The following is a 15,761-nucleotide window of genomic DNA, read 5'->3' on the forward strand; positions in this document are numbered from 1 at the left end:
GCACTAGTGTGATCAGTAGTGCAACCATAGATTTAAGGGATAATGCAGATATAGCCACTACTAATGATAAAGACTGGACTGGTGATGTATGGGTTACGCATGGAAAGCACAGCTTAAAGCTTATGGATAAAGCAGCAATTGAACAAGGTGAAGAATTAAATGATACACACATACAGATGGCACAATACCTAGCAAAGACCCAGTTCCCTGTTACTGGTTGCCTAGAATCAACACTTTTACAAGGCAAAAAGAGAAAAGGCAGTTGCACAGTCAACACTGTGCAAATAATTTATTGCAACAAAAGGCACCACTGGATAACAGCCTCAACAAAATTTGGTGAACTTGGAAAGGTTGATATTTATGATACGATGTTTCACAAGTTGGATACTGAGACACGTACTACCGTTAAACAGCTGTTTGGTTTGAAAAAAGCACATGACATCAACATGGTGGCTATGCAATGCCAGAAAGGTACCACAGATTGTGGGCTATTTTCCATAGCTACTATGGCCTCACTTGTCTTTGGTGAAGACCCTGGTACCGTAAATTATGATCAAAGCAAGCTACGGATGCACCATGATGACTGTCTCTCACAAGGCAAGCTCTTTTTATTTCCAAAGACATCCTGTTAGAACTGAACTTAGCTACTGTATTATAATAATTTCATGTAATGATTTCTGTACAATGATTAAATTAAATGATTTTACATAATTTTGTACAATTAAATGATTGATTAAAGAACTATAATCTAATAGTTGAAGTCAAGTGTATTCATTCAACACTTACTACATCAGTAATACCAGCTGCTTTGAATCCGTTCTGGATAATATCAGGACGTTCTGAAATGTATTTATGCAGCTCTTTAAGGTTACGGGATACTGTAAACCCCACATGTACACTATCAATTATTTTTCATGATTAGGGGTTTGATTTTTCTTAATGCATTGTTATCAAATATTTATGCATTCTTAACTTCTCTTTAATCGACATGAAATTCAAATGTTGTTATGGAAACATGGGTTGTCCCCATGCCAATTAGTGAAAACTATGAACCAAAAATCAGACCAATGAAGAGCCATGAGAACTTACTAACAATTCTAAGATTTGAAGAACATCACTTGTGAGGGACTGACAAGAGGATTTGTGAATAATGCGTATAGTTGCTGAAATATGACTACAATATGGCCTAAAGCAAGACACTGTGGTCACAACATATATTTTTTAATTGATATCACAAGCGCTAGAAACATTATTTCTAACAAAAGGCTCCGTCAGGACCTAGACAAGAAGCCAAACTAGTAGTCTGTTTATGCAAAATGTTAACAACTAGTTTGACAGATTTTTGGTTCAGGAAAATATCGCCATTAGTCAGCAAAATTACGCATGCGCTTACAGGTGCGCCAGTTGCTAAGTGTGTTGTTTCTATGTTATCTTGTACTGTTACATGTGTTTTCTTGTACCTGTCCAGTCAGTACGCTATGATTCTCCCAACATTTTAAGCCTGTTACCAGCTGATACACAACACAACAACACCAAGACCGCCTTAATTACGTAATAAAATTTTTGTTTGACAGTCGCTCAGTATCCCGTAACCTTACAGTCGCTCAGTATCCCGTAACCTTAATCCACTGTGCACTAACAGGCTTCATTATGCTTAAAGGAAAGTTGATAGGTGCGGTTGCTCCATTAATGAAAACTTGTTCAGAATACCATTCTTCAAATTTGCTTTTGAGAAAATGCTTGGCTGGCTTATTGACACTAAGGTCCAAAGGTTGTAATTGGTCGGTACAATTGGCTGGTACCAAAACAGTGTCAACAAAACTATCTTTAAGCAGCTGTAGAACGTTGTTAGTCAACTGCGCTTTAAAATTGTCAAAGATGCAAAGTGCCCGTTGATCTTCTGGTAAACTCTTCTCTGTTTTCTGCTTACGAATAAAAGGCAAGATGATATTTTGGATATATTGAAGTGTTGTTTCCTCATTCGACCAATGGTTTGCCGTGTATGTGATGTCCCAACCTTCTGGAAATCTTATTTCTGGCAAGCATTTTGGGGATTTACCCTGATATATTAACTGTGGAGGAAGAAAGATGCCATCCATTGTAACGCCAAAAACAGCGGTTATTTGACGCTTATCATCCACACCAGCAATTGGTACCTTTTTAGAACCTTCCTTGGCCATTGTCCATGACCCTACTGGAACATACTTTAGTGCCGTGTGATCCCAATTAATGATGAGATATGGGGGGATCTCCTCAATGTCAACTATCCCTGAAATGTCTGACAGGTAATCATGCTTTAACTGCGAAAAGTTCTCTACAGACAGCTTAGCTTTGGTGTTGGCTTTTCGCTTTACAAATTGCAATCTTTCAAGCAGGTATCGACTCCAATCTTTAGTTAATACTGGCATAGTTGGGCCTGGGCCTTCTTTACTACCACGTGCTTCTTTGATTTTTCTCTTAAGTATTCCCTTAGCACTAGCTCTAACTACGACACCATTGACTGGGCCGCCAATTTCACGAAGATGGAGAATGTATTGCTGAACCTCCAAGTCTATTTCTTCCTGTAAGGTCAAAGGGCGACCGCGTTTTTTCATTGGCAAAGTCTTCACATCTAAGTCCAGACTTACTGCTCGCTTCTTAGCTTCTTCCACTCGTAAATCCACTTCTCTGCGGTACGCATCTCTCCAACCTCTAATCGTGCTTTCTTTCAGAACGTCAGCCGGAAAATCCGGTTGATATCTTCTAATGGCATTTATCACTCCGTGATCCGCTGCGTACTTTCCTACAACAGCCTTTTGATCTTGAGTCACCTTAATGTACGGTGATGGCTTTTCCTTCAGTGCAGATGACACCTCCTTGTTCGCTTCTCTGATGCAGTCACTGCTTATACGGGCACTTAAGGGCCCCTCTGGGTCTGGCAATGTCGATTTTTTGAGCTTAAAATACCTCAGCAATGCCATGTGTTCAACATTTTAAAAAACGGAGCGTTCCTAAAAATTACTAAGAATGTCAAATGTGCCGCGGCGAGCTTGTGCTTGAGCTTGTGAATGGCTGCTTCTCTCCTACAAAATACGAAGTGATTTGCAATGTGAATAAGGTACAGTACTTATTATAGTTTTACGTTTTTTCACACGTAGTATTCGAGGGGAAAACATTCGCGGTTGATAGCATAATCGCAAAAACCGCGAATGTTTTCCCCCTCGAAAATTTTGCCGTATACGGTATTCATTACTCACTCTATGCCTGTGGTGGTATACAGCTTGGGTTTCTATTGTGCAATCCAGACAATTTAGCACCCACAAACATTTTTATGTATACTTCCATGAAGCCTTAAACCGATATTTCTGCATTACTCCGCATTTTATTGGCTTGTGCGAAGGCTGGTACAGCAGGTTTCCTTGGTTATCCTGTGACCCTTCTTTTTATTACAAAGGTACTATATACAGTAACTGCAAGACTGATAAGCTTTCCAGCACCAAACACTAGAATTGTGTGTTTTATATGGCTTCTCATAGTGTAGCGTTTGTTGTAGAGCGAACAATAAGCCACTGGCACTACACAGCCACATTGATAATGCAGAAAACCAATACATAATCCATTTATGTACAATCTATTGTTGCTGCATAAATATTGGTAGTGATATCGGTCCTCCTACTGTTCTGTACCGATACTAATATTGGTAAAAATGCCATATCGGTGGCAGATATTTTAGCCAATCTGATTATCGGTACACCTCTATTGGTTATATACCTCACCAATACTGCCAAGGTGCCAGGAAGGTATTGTGAAGCTGGTTTTGGGTTGGCCAGACAGAAAAACCCAAACCTCAAATGATCCCTAATTAACAGTACAGTACTGTATGAGTACATTTTAGCTATTATAATTAGTGGTTCTGAAAAAGTAGAGCTTATAATACTGCACATTACAATATAATGAATCTACGGTTTGTCCAATGTACATCCAACAAAGTTTTAAAAGAATTAATGTTAGTGGCCATAACAATGTCAGATGGTAAAGAATTCCAATCATTTATTACTCTTGCAACACAACTATATTTCTTCTTGAAGAACTTTAGGGTGAATCTACGGTTTGTCCAATGTACATCCAACAAAGTTTTAAAAGAATTAATGTTAGTGGCCATAACAATGTCAGATGGTAAAGAATTCCAATCATTTATTACTCTTGCAACAAAACTATATTTCTTCTTGAAGAACTTTAGGGTGAAAGATCAAAGTGAAAACAGTGCTATATTTACCATACAGCACAGTTTACACGACCACAGTGCTATATTGCAGGTAGTTGTATGCGTGGGCAGAAAAGAATTAGTTACATGGCGCCCAATCCAAAAATCGCGACGACAAGGATGATTAAATGGAGAAGCACCCCAGAACCAGAGGAAAAGGCACTACAGAGGGTATTCAATGTACGTCCGATTGTTTTCCACAGGGAAGTCGATTGTTTGAAGGCTCCTTGATGAGTTTTGAATGGTTTCGCGCATGCACTCCAGCTCCAACTAGGAAGTTTTTTAAATCGGTTAAAGCACTGCCTTGCTCGTACTATACAAAAATACAGCACTCGCGGCAGTGCTTTAACTAATACAATAAATACATATATGTTTTCACACGAGGTTTCAGTAACTTCAGTCCATTCGATCTTGTACAGCAGGTGTTGTATTGAAAAAAACTCATCAATTGGTACATCCACAAGTTTGTGCAATATCTTATACGTCATAATCATATCCATCCCAACCTTCTATAATATAGTGAGGACAGGTTTAAATATTTCAGTCTGTCAGGTGTGCAAGATTAGGTGACAATCTAGTAGTCTTGCTCAAATTTGGTATGTGTAGTGCTGAAGGTAGAGGGGATTTACAGTACAAAATGCTTCCAATTCAAGAAGTAAGCATGGAGTTATGTATGTGTGAAAATTGTGCCTATAAATATATTCACGGTGTGGTGCACCGGCTTTATTGGCTGCACAACACATTTTTGTGTGTCTTGATGTACAGCATACAAATTTTATAGAAACACTTGGATGAGTGTCAGTTTGTCACAGTGGAGTGTAAGAACCCTGGATGTGGTAAAAAAGTATTACTATCAGAACTAGAAGTACATTTAAAGGAGAAATGTCTATCTCGACAAGTGGAGTGTAAAGATTGTGACAGGAAAATGTCCTTCATTGAACTACAGGTGTGTAGTGTGTAGTGTAGTGTTGCAGATGATGTGGTGATATTTACAGGAACACGCTAAACAATGTCCTAATGCTCCTAAAGTGTGTGAGAACTGTAAGAAAAATATACCAGCATCAAAGGTATGTATTTTGAATCATTTTCACAGTATTAGTATTATTGAATAATAGTACTACCTAATGCATGTATTGTCAATAAAATCTGTGGATTCCGTATTGCTATCATGACTACCTGGTTTGGATACAAATGGGGATTTGATACACTTCTAATGGATTATTATGTAATTTCAACATAGTTTATCAGTTAACTACTAATAAATGCTGCCTTTAAGCAAGTTATAAATCAAGCAATGCAGTCTTTCAGAGTATAGCAAAAGATACGGTACTGATGCTTTTAAAGAAGTGTAAGGGTGGGCAGTAACTCAGTTTTATATTACAATGCTGTAATATTAAATTTCAATGTATTACTGACTAGTTACACTGTTCCACCAACTGTCGTGTGATGCTTCTGGACAATGAGACCGCAGATAGCTTACAAAAAGATCGAGATACCCTAATAAAACAGCCAAACACTCTCAATATAGCAGTCAGTTATTTTCCACCTACTTTTAAAATTGTCAGTCATACAAAGCACTTGGTATTGCGATGATACTGTAATACCATGGTACTAAATTTTTAATACAACCCATCCCTAGAATGTGTAATACCAAATAAGTTAAAACTAATCCTTTCATAGTAGTTTTAAGGTAAGGCATTGCTTTATGTACTGCAGTACAGCATAAAGAATGCACAGGTACTACAGCAAGATTAATAGCAAACATAAAAATTAAGTTTGTATTTATAGCAAAACAAAAAAATTTAAGTTAAAATTAGAGGTGTACCGATATACCGATACATATCATATCGGTGGCCGATATAGACATTTCTACTGTATCGGTGGGAGCCGATATTGCTGCTAAAAACCGATACGATGCACCGATATACAACTGAACTATCTTGAGGACACTGTCCAATGATCAAGCCACGTTATTATTTAGCTAACAAGGGCTGGAAACAGTAGTTATCTTCCTTGTCTAAAAGCAGTACGCTATGCAAAGCCATCTAAGTGCACAGATAGTTACTATTTTGTTGTCACAAAGCTTACCAATCATACAACAAACACTCATAGTGGTGGGCCTGGGGAAACAGCAAAAAGATGAACCAAGAGAACAGCATAAAACAACCAGCCATCTCTACAAGCCATTAAAATGCGGAGTAATCCGGACTAATCTTGGCAGGGGCCATTACTTGTTAAATAACTTGTTATTAAAGCCACAATACTATGTATCTTGCAGTAGCTATATTGTTTGGATAAAACCCAGTTGTATTACTCTATATAATTAAACACTTTGATCTGAGTAATCCACAAATGATTTCTAATAGTGTTTACCATTTATAATTTAATGACATAATTTATAGTTTAATATCACACTATTATTAAAACACCAAAATTGCAAAAACATGATTTCAGCGTGGGACATTGGAAACAGTGGAAATTGAAAATTGAAAACTGAAACGGAAAAACTGAAACTGAAAAACTAAAATTGGTCAAAACTTCATATTAACAGGTACCTCTTAACAAAGACCACCTCTATAATAAGACCACCTCTATAATAAGACCGCCCCTAAAATAAGACCACCTCATTATAGTAGTTATGTCAAGTAGGTCCAAAAATATAGCTAAGGTATACTCATAATGTAATAAAGTATCAATCAATCAGACAGTACGTAAAAGTTGAAATGACAGCTGCAGGGTTGTACAAAAGGATATACTATCTTATCATACCAAGACCTAAAGTCCATGGTCATGTCACAAATGAAAATGGAGCAATTGCATGCATAATTGAATTTGATAATGGATTTCTCATGAATATTATTGTGCATGATTTAGGAGTTACATAGTTACAAAATCAACATTAGTGATTCTTGACTTTGTGTCTTAATAATTGTTAGGCACACATAATAAGCATCTTCAAAGACTTAAAAACCTGAGGTGACATCAGTAATTACTGAGGCGCAGGTAATTATTGACAGGTTTTTAAATCCTCGAAGACACCTATCACGAGTGTCTAACTATTACCAAGACACAAAGTCCAAGATCATTAATTTAACTATGCAACTCTTAAATCATGCACAATTCATGAGAAATCCATTATCAAATCCAGTATCAGCAGAGTAATTGTGCATGTAATTACCCCATTTTCATTGTGACATGACCATGGACTTTAGGTCTTGGTATGGTAAGATAGTATATCCTCATGTACAACCCTGCAGCTGTTGTTTTAACTTTTAAGTACTGTCTGATTGATTGATACTTTATTACATTATGAGTACACCTAATGGCCTTTTTGTTGGACCTACTTGACATGACTACTATAATGAGGTGGTCTTATTAGAGTCGGTCTTATTACAGAGGTGGTCTTTGTTAAGAGGTACCTGTTAATATGAAGTTTTGATCAATTTTAGTTTTTCAGTTTCAGTTTTTCCGTTTCAGTTTTTCAGTATCAGTTTTCAATTTCCACTGTTTCCAATGTCCCTTTCAGCATTGTTCACCGTTTACAAAGTTTCTGAATGGTGATTCACTGTATGCTCTAATAGAAATGATATGTAGTATTAAACTTTTTAAAATACTTCCAGATGGTGAACAAGTGTTTCATTATATAGAGTAATAATCTAAGTTGTTCACCATCTGGAAGTATTTTAAAAAGTTTAACACTACATATCACAGCAACAATCTAACTTGTTCACTATCTGGAAGCATTTAAAGTTTAACACTACATATCGTTTCTAATAGAGCATACAGTGAATCACCAGTCTGACGCTTTGTAAAGAGTGAACCAGATAGTGAACAAGTTAGATTGCTGCTGTACACTATTTAAAACATAGAACAGAGTAATCCACAAATGATTTCCGCATTGTTCACCCTTTATAAAGCTTCAGACTGGTTATTCACTGTATGATCTCTATATAATTACACTTTGATCTGAGTAATCCACAAATGATTTCAGCATTGTTCACCCTTTATAAAGCTTTAGACTCGTTATTCACTGTATGCTGTATTAGAAATAATATGTAGTGTTAAACATTTTAAAATACTTCCAGATGGTGAACAACTTAGATTATTGCTCTATATAATTAAACACATTGAAAAGAGTAATGCACAAATGATTTCAGCGTTGTTCACCGTTTACAAAGCTTCTGACTGGTGATTCACTGTATGCTCTAATAGAAATAATATGTAGTGTTAAACTTTTTAAAATACTTCCAGATAGTGAACAAGTTAGATTGTTGCTATACACTATTTAAAACATAGAACAGAATAATCCACATGATTTCCGCATTGTTCACCCTTTATAAAGTTTCAGACTGGTTATTCACTGTATGCTCTATTAGAAATGATATGTAGTGTTAAACTTTTTAAAATACTTCCAGATGGTGAACAACTTAGATTATTACTCTATATAATTAAACACTTTGATCTGAGTAATCCAAAGATGATTTCAGCATTGTTCACCGTTTACAAAGCTTCTGACTGGTGATTCACTGTATGCTCTAATAGAAATGATAGGTAGTGTTAAACTTTTTAAAATACTTCCAGAGGGTGAACAACTTAGATTATTACTCTATATAATTAAACACTTTAATCTGAATAATCCACAAATGATTTCAGCATTGTTTACCCTTTATAAGCTTCAGATTCGTTATTCACTGTATGCTGTATTAGAAATAATATGTAGTGTTAAACATTTTATAATACTTCCAGATGGTGAACAACTTAGATTATTGCTCTATATAATTAAACACATTGAACAGAGCAATGCACAAGTGATTTCAGCGTTGTTTACCGTTTACAAAGCTTCTGACTGGTGATTCACTGTATGCTCTAATAGAAATGATATGTAGTGTTAAACTTTTTAAAATACTTCCAGATGGTGAATAACTATTAAAATATTTGTGGATGCCTTATAGTCTGAGCTGTCAACAGAGGCCACACCACCATGGGTAACCAAGCATAGCCAATAATCTTAAGACTGTCTACAGTAGTTAAAATAAAGTTGAACATGGCATATGTGGTTCCTCAAATATAAATAGCTACACTTAGTTATATTGGTATATCGGATCGGTATCATATCGGTTTCAAAATAATTAATCCATATCGGATTGGTTTAGTTTTCTTATATTGGTACACCTCTAGTTAAAATTCTTAAATCTGGGAAACAGTGCAGGAAATTTGCAAACTAGAGTAGTCCTGTATATGTATATGAATTGATATGCTGTTGTATTTTATTTATAGTATCTTCATCACATCAGTAATGAATGCAAAGTCATCAGCTGTGTGTGTAAGGAGAAAGATGCAGTTTTTGAGGTAAAGTGAATGAAATAGTTTTCCCATTGTTCATAATTAAGTTATTTATAGTGTTGTTAATCTGGTATTTTTAAGTATAGTAGTAGAAATCATACAGTTGTAGTGGATCGGATGTGCATCAATCCATTTCACACTACGTGTGCTGCAACTGAATCCAATTCGCTTTCATAGCATGTGAATTAATTAATTAATTTAAATGGTGTTGGTCATAGTACTACGAGTCACTTGCAACTAGTATATCACTTCAAAAATGTTGGGTACTAAGAAGCTGGTTACTTCTGAGAAAAGGGGAAGATTTCAGAAGGGTACGCTAATCTTACTCATGGTCATTGCATCGCTTCCACAAGCTGAGTATAACACTAGGCATGCCGTCGCTTTAGTCTTAGCGCAATATCCATGCTTTGCAAAGATACTGTATCTGGACACTGTACAGTGCCTAGAGGTGTACCGATATAGGTTTTGGCATGTACCGATATCTGATATTGGTGCCACCAAAAGAAGCCAATAACCGATAGTCGATCCAATATTTGCATTATAGTTAAAAGGGTACATTTACCTACCCTACAACAACCTGTGCATGTATTCATTGCTATACTCTGCCTGTGGTGGTATGCAGCTTGTGTTTCTATTGTTCATTCCAGACAATTAGGCACCCACAAATATTTTTATGTATACTCCCATGAAGCCTTAAACAGATATTTCTGCATTACTTCGCATTCTAATGGCTTGTGAGAAAGCTGGTACAGCAAGTTTCCTTGGTTATCCTGTGACTCTTCTTTTTACATGTATTACAAGGTCCTCTAAAACTGCTTCATTTGTAAAGACTGTGATAAGCTTTGCAGCAACAAACACTAGAATCGTGTGTACTTATATGGTTTCTCGTAGCGTAGTGCTTGTTTCAGAGTGAACAATCAGCCACTGATTAGAGAACCACATGAATAATGTAGAAAACCAATGCATAATCCGTTTATGTACAAACTATTGCTACATCGGTAGCAATATTGATGCTCCTGCTGTCCTGTACCGATACCGATATTGGTAAAAATTACCATATCGGTGGCCAATATTTTAGCCAATCCAATTATTGGTACACCTCTAACAGCACCGCCCCCTTGCTAATTGAGCTAATGTGCATTAAATCCGGCTAATTCATCTCCCAAAATGGACTGACATGAAAGACAGATTGAATGCGCATTGCAATCAATCCAACTCAGGTTTGAAGTGGTTTAGTGGTTTGATCCTGCTTCAATGCGAATCTTTTCTCCGAATTCAGTGGCAGAGTGACTGTCAGTGAGGAAGGAGAAGCCAAGAAAAGAACATTAAAAATGACAGAAAACTACAGAAAATAGTGACAGTGAGCTGAAATGGGACAGCTGGTTTGATTATGATAGTGACCAGGACTGAGAGGCTTGAGGCTTTCTTTCACTTTCATCATCCGATTTCAATTCACTATTCTCAGATAATATTTATTCTTAACTAAAGCACATTGCTATATAGTAAAGATTCATTTAGACCTCTACTGTTTTAGAACAATGATTTTAATATACACTAATATAACAGTCACTGTGACCCTAATGCAAGTGTCAAATAATTGTGATAAACTCACTGCTGAAATCACTCTCTGATCCAATTTCAGAGGGCTTACTTTTCGAAAATTTCCTGAGGGGTGGGAGTAGAATGGCATGCTTCTTAAAATCTGTCCTTATTGAGCTCAGTATAGGCCAGGAAGCTTAATCTGTGCTGAAGACTTTGTTGCAAGGTGATTTTTTCACTCCATGATTGTTGGACATGGGCTGGTTATCCAAAAGGTTAAGTACTCTAATAGAGCAGTCACATAAATACTCTATTAATGCAGTCAAGTGTATAACAACAATCCTTGCACTGAATTTGACAGCTATTAAAGGCACTAGTGTAATTCTAGGAGACTGTATGCATATTGCAATTTGATCAGTTTCATGCGTGTACTGAAATGTTGACAGTGTTACTATGCAGAATTCAAAATTACACTATTCACAGTAGGCTTCATTATCAATAAATAATCCATTACTGGATAGAGCCAAGCAATAGTGGTGATCAACTGATTATCGTGATAGCTATTAACAATCGTGACCTTGGTAGTATACTATCGTGCTATCACGTTTACATATCCATATCTGTGCTGTCAAAAATATGAATAACAAAAGCAAACACGATAGCGTTGGAAGTTCAGAAAACTGTAAATACTAGTAGTTTGAATGTGGACAACAAAGACACATAACAATTTTTAGTGGAGTGTTAGAAAAGCAGATATGTGGTATGTACTTAATTTGGAGTATTTATGTGTTGTATACGTGAAGTTGGGTGTCTTTAATACCTACTGCTATAGTGATACTATCGTTATCGTGATATAAAAGTTACTATCAAATCATGATAGTGATAGTTGTACTATCACTCTGCTCTTTACTGGATAATAAAGGCATATAAACTAGATGAATAAAAAATTGAAAATTTTGGGATCACTGATAAAAGCCATGAAACAAGAAGGAATTGCTGAAAAAAAACCATGAAACAAGAAGGGATTGCTGGGATGGTAATGTAAACCACAAATCCATATTTTGACTCGTTTTAAAATGACAGATCATGTAAATAAAGATTTATGACAGAGAGTTAAAATAGGGATTTGTGGTTTACATTACCACCCCAGCAATCCCTAGCTTCTTGTTTCGTGGCTTCTTTCAGCGATCCCTATTCTCCCTCTTAAAATTTTCAATTTTTTATTCATCTTGAATTATTTATTTTACACGAAACCAGTTGACAATGTGTACAACTGTTCAACACAATTAAGGCCATAGGTAGTTACAGTTTAATACAAACAGCAGAATGAATATTGAAATTTGATGGTTGTAAACAGATAAGCTTTTAAACTAGTAAGATTTATTCACTGCCTCTGAAGTGTAGGCTTGTTTTCCAGATTGAGCTCTCCACAGCAGGATATGTATCACCATTTGAATTAACTAATGTACATTTTCATGTGATGTCACAACATCACAATTATTTATAATACATATCAACATCACAATGTTCAAACAATCATAATTAATCCCAGAATTGATATAATCTTAACCGAAATCACATAAACGTGTAATTTTGGGGCACAGCCTCTTTCACAATTAGCTCAAACAAGTGTCATGCACCTCAGGGTGGAGTATCATAGACTGTTTCACTAATAGTGCATGTACCATGAAGCCACCTAACTTCAAACACAAATTTCAGGATACATGTCTTATAAACCCTGGCTGGCCATGGTACATTTAAGTTAAATCATGGCTAGTACCATGGCCTTGATGTGGGAGCAGTACCGCCTATTTCTTTATATAAAAACTCAAGCCAAAATCAATTGTGGAAATTTATTATTGGTCACATGATGAAAACCATGCATCCAATTTTGCATCCTACAGCACTCAGACAGAAGCAATTTGTCACCCTTGCCATCCTATGAGTTGAGAAACATTGGTTTAAAACTAGTGCTATAGCACATTCACAAGCGGTTTACCGCATTTTCGAATATGGACATGCCCACTTTTCGAGTAACACGAGATAAGCCTCCAAGCTTAACCCTATAGATGTTTAGTAAATGTTGTAAACAATCTGTAAAACAATGTAGTGGCTTTGAAATACTTGTAGGATCACTTAATTGAACTTTTCCATGATACTCTTAGGACTTGCCCGTTAATGTTAACAAACATAGTCAAAACGTTAGTTGCTGCTGACCCATAATCGAATTTCACGAGTTCAGTGGTCGGTCTCGTATTGGTTTGGGTGATTAATCATCCACGGGCTCTTAGCCTGCAGTTGGCATGGTACATATCAGTTGTATCACGTGCCCTCGTGATTTGCCTGATATGTACACCCATGCTCTTGGGCCTAATGGCCCTCGAGCTTGGGTGTAAATATCAGGTAAATCACTTGGGCCATGATACATCTATTACATAAAGAAGGTTGTACAATGAAGCATTGTTAATAAATTTTGGTGACATTAATTCTTACAAAAAAAGCATTTGCATGCCCATACAAATGAAGTTCTTTCAAGTTTTATACACTCTTACAATGATTGGGTACAAAAGGTAGACAAACAAGTAAAATTAAGAGTTTCACACAACAGGTGATGATTTTTATGGTAATGATCCCTAACTAGGTTGCAAAATTCCTTCCACTTGTGTTACCTTTTTGCCACTAATTTTTCATAGGAAGCCACAAACCTGTTTGTGTCTTAAGATTTAATGTTGGCATTCTTATGTAACTGCCACATAGTGATTTTGTAATGCTACTGTTTGCCATGTAATGTCCTAAAGTTGTAATTTATTCATAGCTTACAATATCATCTCACAGGTTGGCAGTGAAAAATTACTTATTCATCTTGAGGACACCAGTAAACTTGGTAATCATTTAGCACCAATTATCACCAAGTTCTCCAAGATGTCCATGGCTTTCCAGGAGATGACTGCAGCCTATCAACTATCAACCCAGAGAATTAGGGAACTGGAAATAAGAAATAAAGTACTTGAGAAAAATGCTCAGGAAACAAATGAAAAAATAGCTATTCTTGCTGAAAAAGTAGTTGCATCTGAAAAGAGATCTGATGAATGTGATAAGAAAGTCAATACTTTGCACAGCAAGGTTGAAAAAATTGACACTCTTGAAAAACAGGTTGAACCAATAAATAAGCAAATTGTACAGCTGCAAGAAAACATATCCTCAACTGTTGTTCCAAGAAACAATGATCAGATAGAAGCACACGTGAACAGCTTCGGTCAAGAAATGAAACAGTTACAGCAGAGAATAGGAATGCTTGAGAACAATTGGACCACAATTAGAGAAGATATGACTTCCATAAAAAGCTCAAATACGAAAAGCTATTCTCACATAGTAGAGCAACTAGAAAGCCTTCAACTACAACAACAACAGACTGTAGCCATCAAACAGAAATCTGCCTACGGTGGTGAAGTAGTCCCATACGAGAAGCCACCCTCCTCAGAGTTAGTCAAACAAGTTGAAGACAAGGTGTTGGAAGTTGAGCGTACACTTAATGTCCTTAGTGTGCATCATTCAGAATTAGAGCTACAATTACAAGCCTCTCTTGCTAGTACCCACAATGGAGCATTTCTGTGGCGTATTCCTGAAGTTCGTCGAAGAATCCGAGATGCTAAGATTGGTCGCATCACTAGTATTTATTCCCCACCATTTTACACAGGAAGAAATGGCTACAAGATGTGCATCAGAGCTTATCTTAATGGTGATGGTACTGGAGAAGGGACACACCTCTCCATATTCTTTGTTTTAATGAGGGGCGAGTACGACCCCCTCCTTCAGTGGCCATTCGAGCCTAAAGTCAGTCTAATTTTTGTTGACCAAGATCATAAGAAGCATCTTGTCCAAACCTTCAAGCCCAATGCTCAGTCCAGCAGTTTCAAGAGACCAGTTAGTGACATGAATGTTGCGAGTGGCTGTCCAGAATTTGCTGAGCTCACAATCCTTGATAACCCAAGTTATGTCAAAGAAGACGTGATGTACATCAAAGCTATCGTGGATACCTCTAAGATCTTCCATCCATAATATCCAGGCTGCTTAATTATCTGCTTTTTTTTCTGTAGTATGCCCTGTACTATTATATCGTACAAATGTAAACCGAGCAGTTATTAATATAGCAACATTCAGTATTATACACACACACAATAATATGTATACAAAACTAACACACGCACATAATATTTTAGGTGTATGTACACATTGTGTAGACTTAATGTTTGTTTCAATGCATGCATTTAATTTTTGTTTTGGTAGATATACGATTGTATGGGGGAGTGTTGTGTGTGTGTGAGGTCCCAACAGCAGATCACTTAGCTTCTAGTGTTTGGCTTAATGTGTATTTGAAATTGTATATTGAAATCCCTCGGTCATCAACTCATCACACAAACTCTAGTTGCATCATAATTTCTGCCCGACACTGGTGTGACTGAGGTTAACTTAGAATGGCTAAAATGTCGAGAAATTTAGGAGCTACTTGCACTCTCTGCTTTAAAAGACCATAAATGTCTCCATCTTTCATAAATCGGGTCACATTTATTCATCATAATGCCTTACCCATAGTATGTGTGCCAGTTGAGGTCCGGTATAGATGTGTGCACATCAT

General features: G+C 36.6%; 1 protein-coding gene across 2 annotated transcripts in view; it reads left to right on the forward strand.

Annotated features, from left to right (window-relative positions):
* LOC136265437 (TNF receptor-associated factor 3-like) overlaps positions 1-15,397 on the forward strand; it is a 57,091-nt gene extending 41,694 nt beyond the window's left edge. For both annotated transcript variants that reach the window (XM_066060284.1, XM_066060283.1), the window contains exons 5-8: positions 5,025-5,189; positions 5,239-5,310; positions 9,521-9,592; positions 13,961-15,397. In XM_066060284.1, coding sequence (XP_065916356.1) covers positions 5,025-5,189; positions 5,239-5,310; positions 9,521-9,592; positions 13,961-15,184 — 1,533 coding nt within the window. In that variant the 3' untranslated portion in view covers positions 15,185-15,397. The remainder of the gene's footprint in view (positions 1-5,024; positions 5,190-5,238; positions 5,311-9,520; positions 9,593-13,960) is intronic.
* Positions 15,398-15,761: the final 364 nt, after the last annotated feature.

The sequence above is a fragment of the Dysidea avara genome, chromosome 9 (genome assembly GCF_963678975.1).
Source record: "Dysidea avara chromosome 9, odDysAvar1.4, whole genome shotgun sequence".
Lineage (NCBI taxonomy): Eukaryota > Metazoa > Porifera > Demospongiae > Dictyoceratida > Dysideidae > Dysidea > Dysidea avara.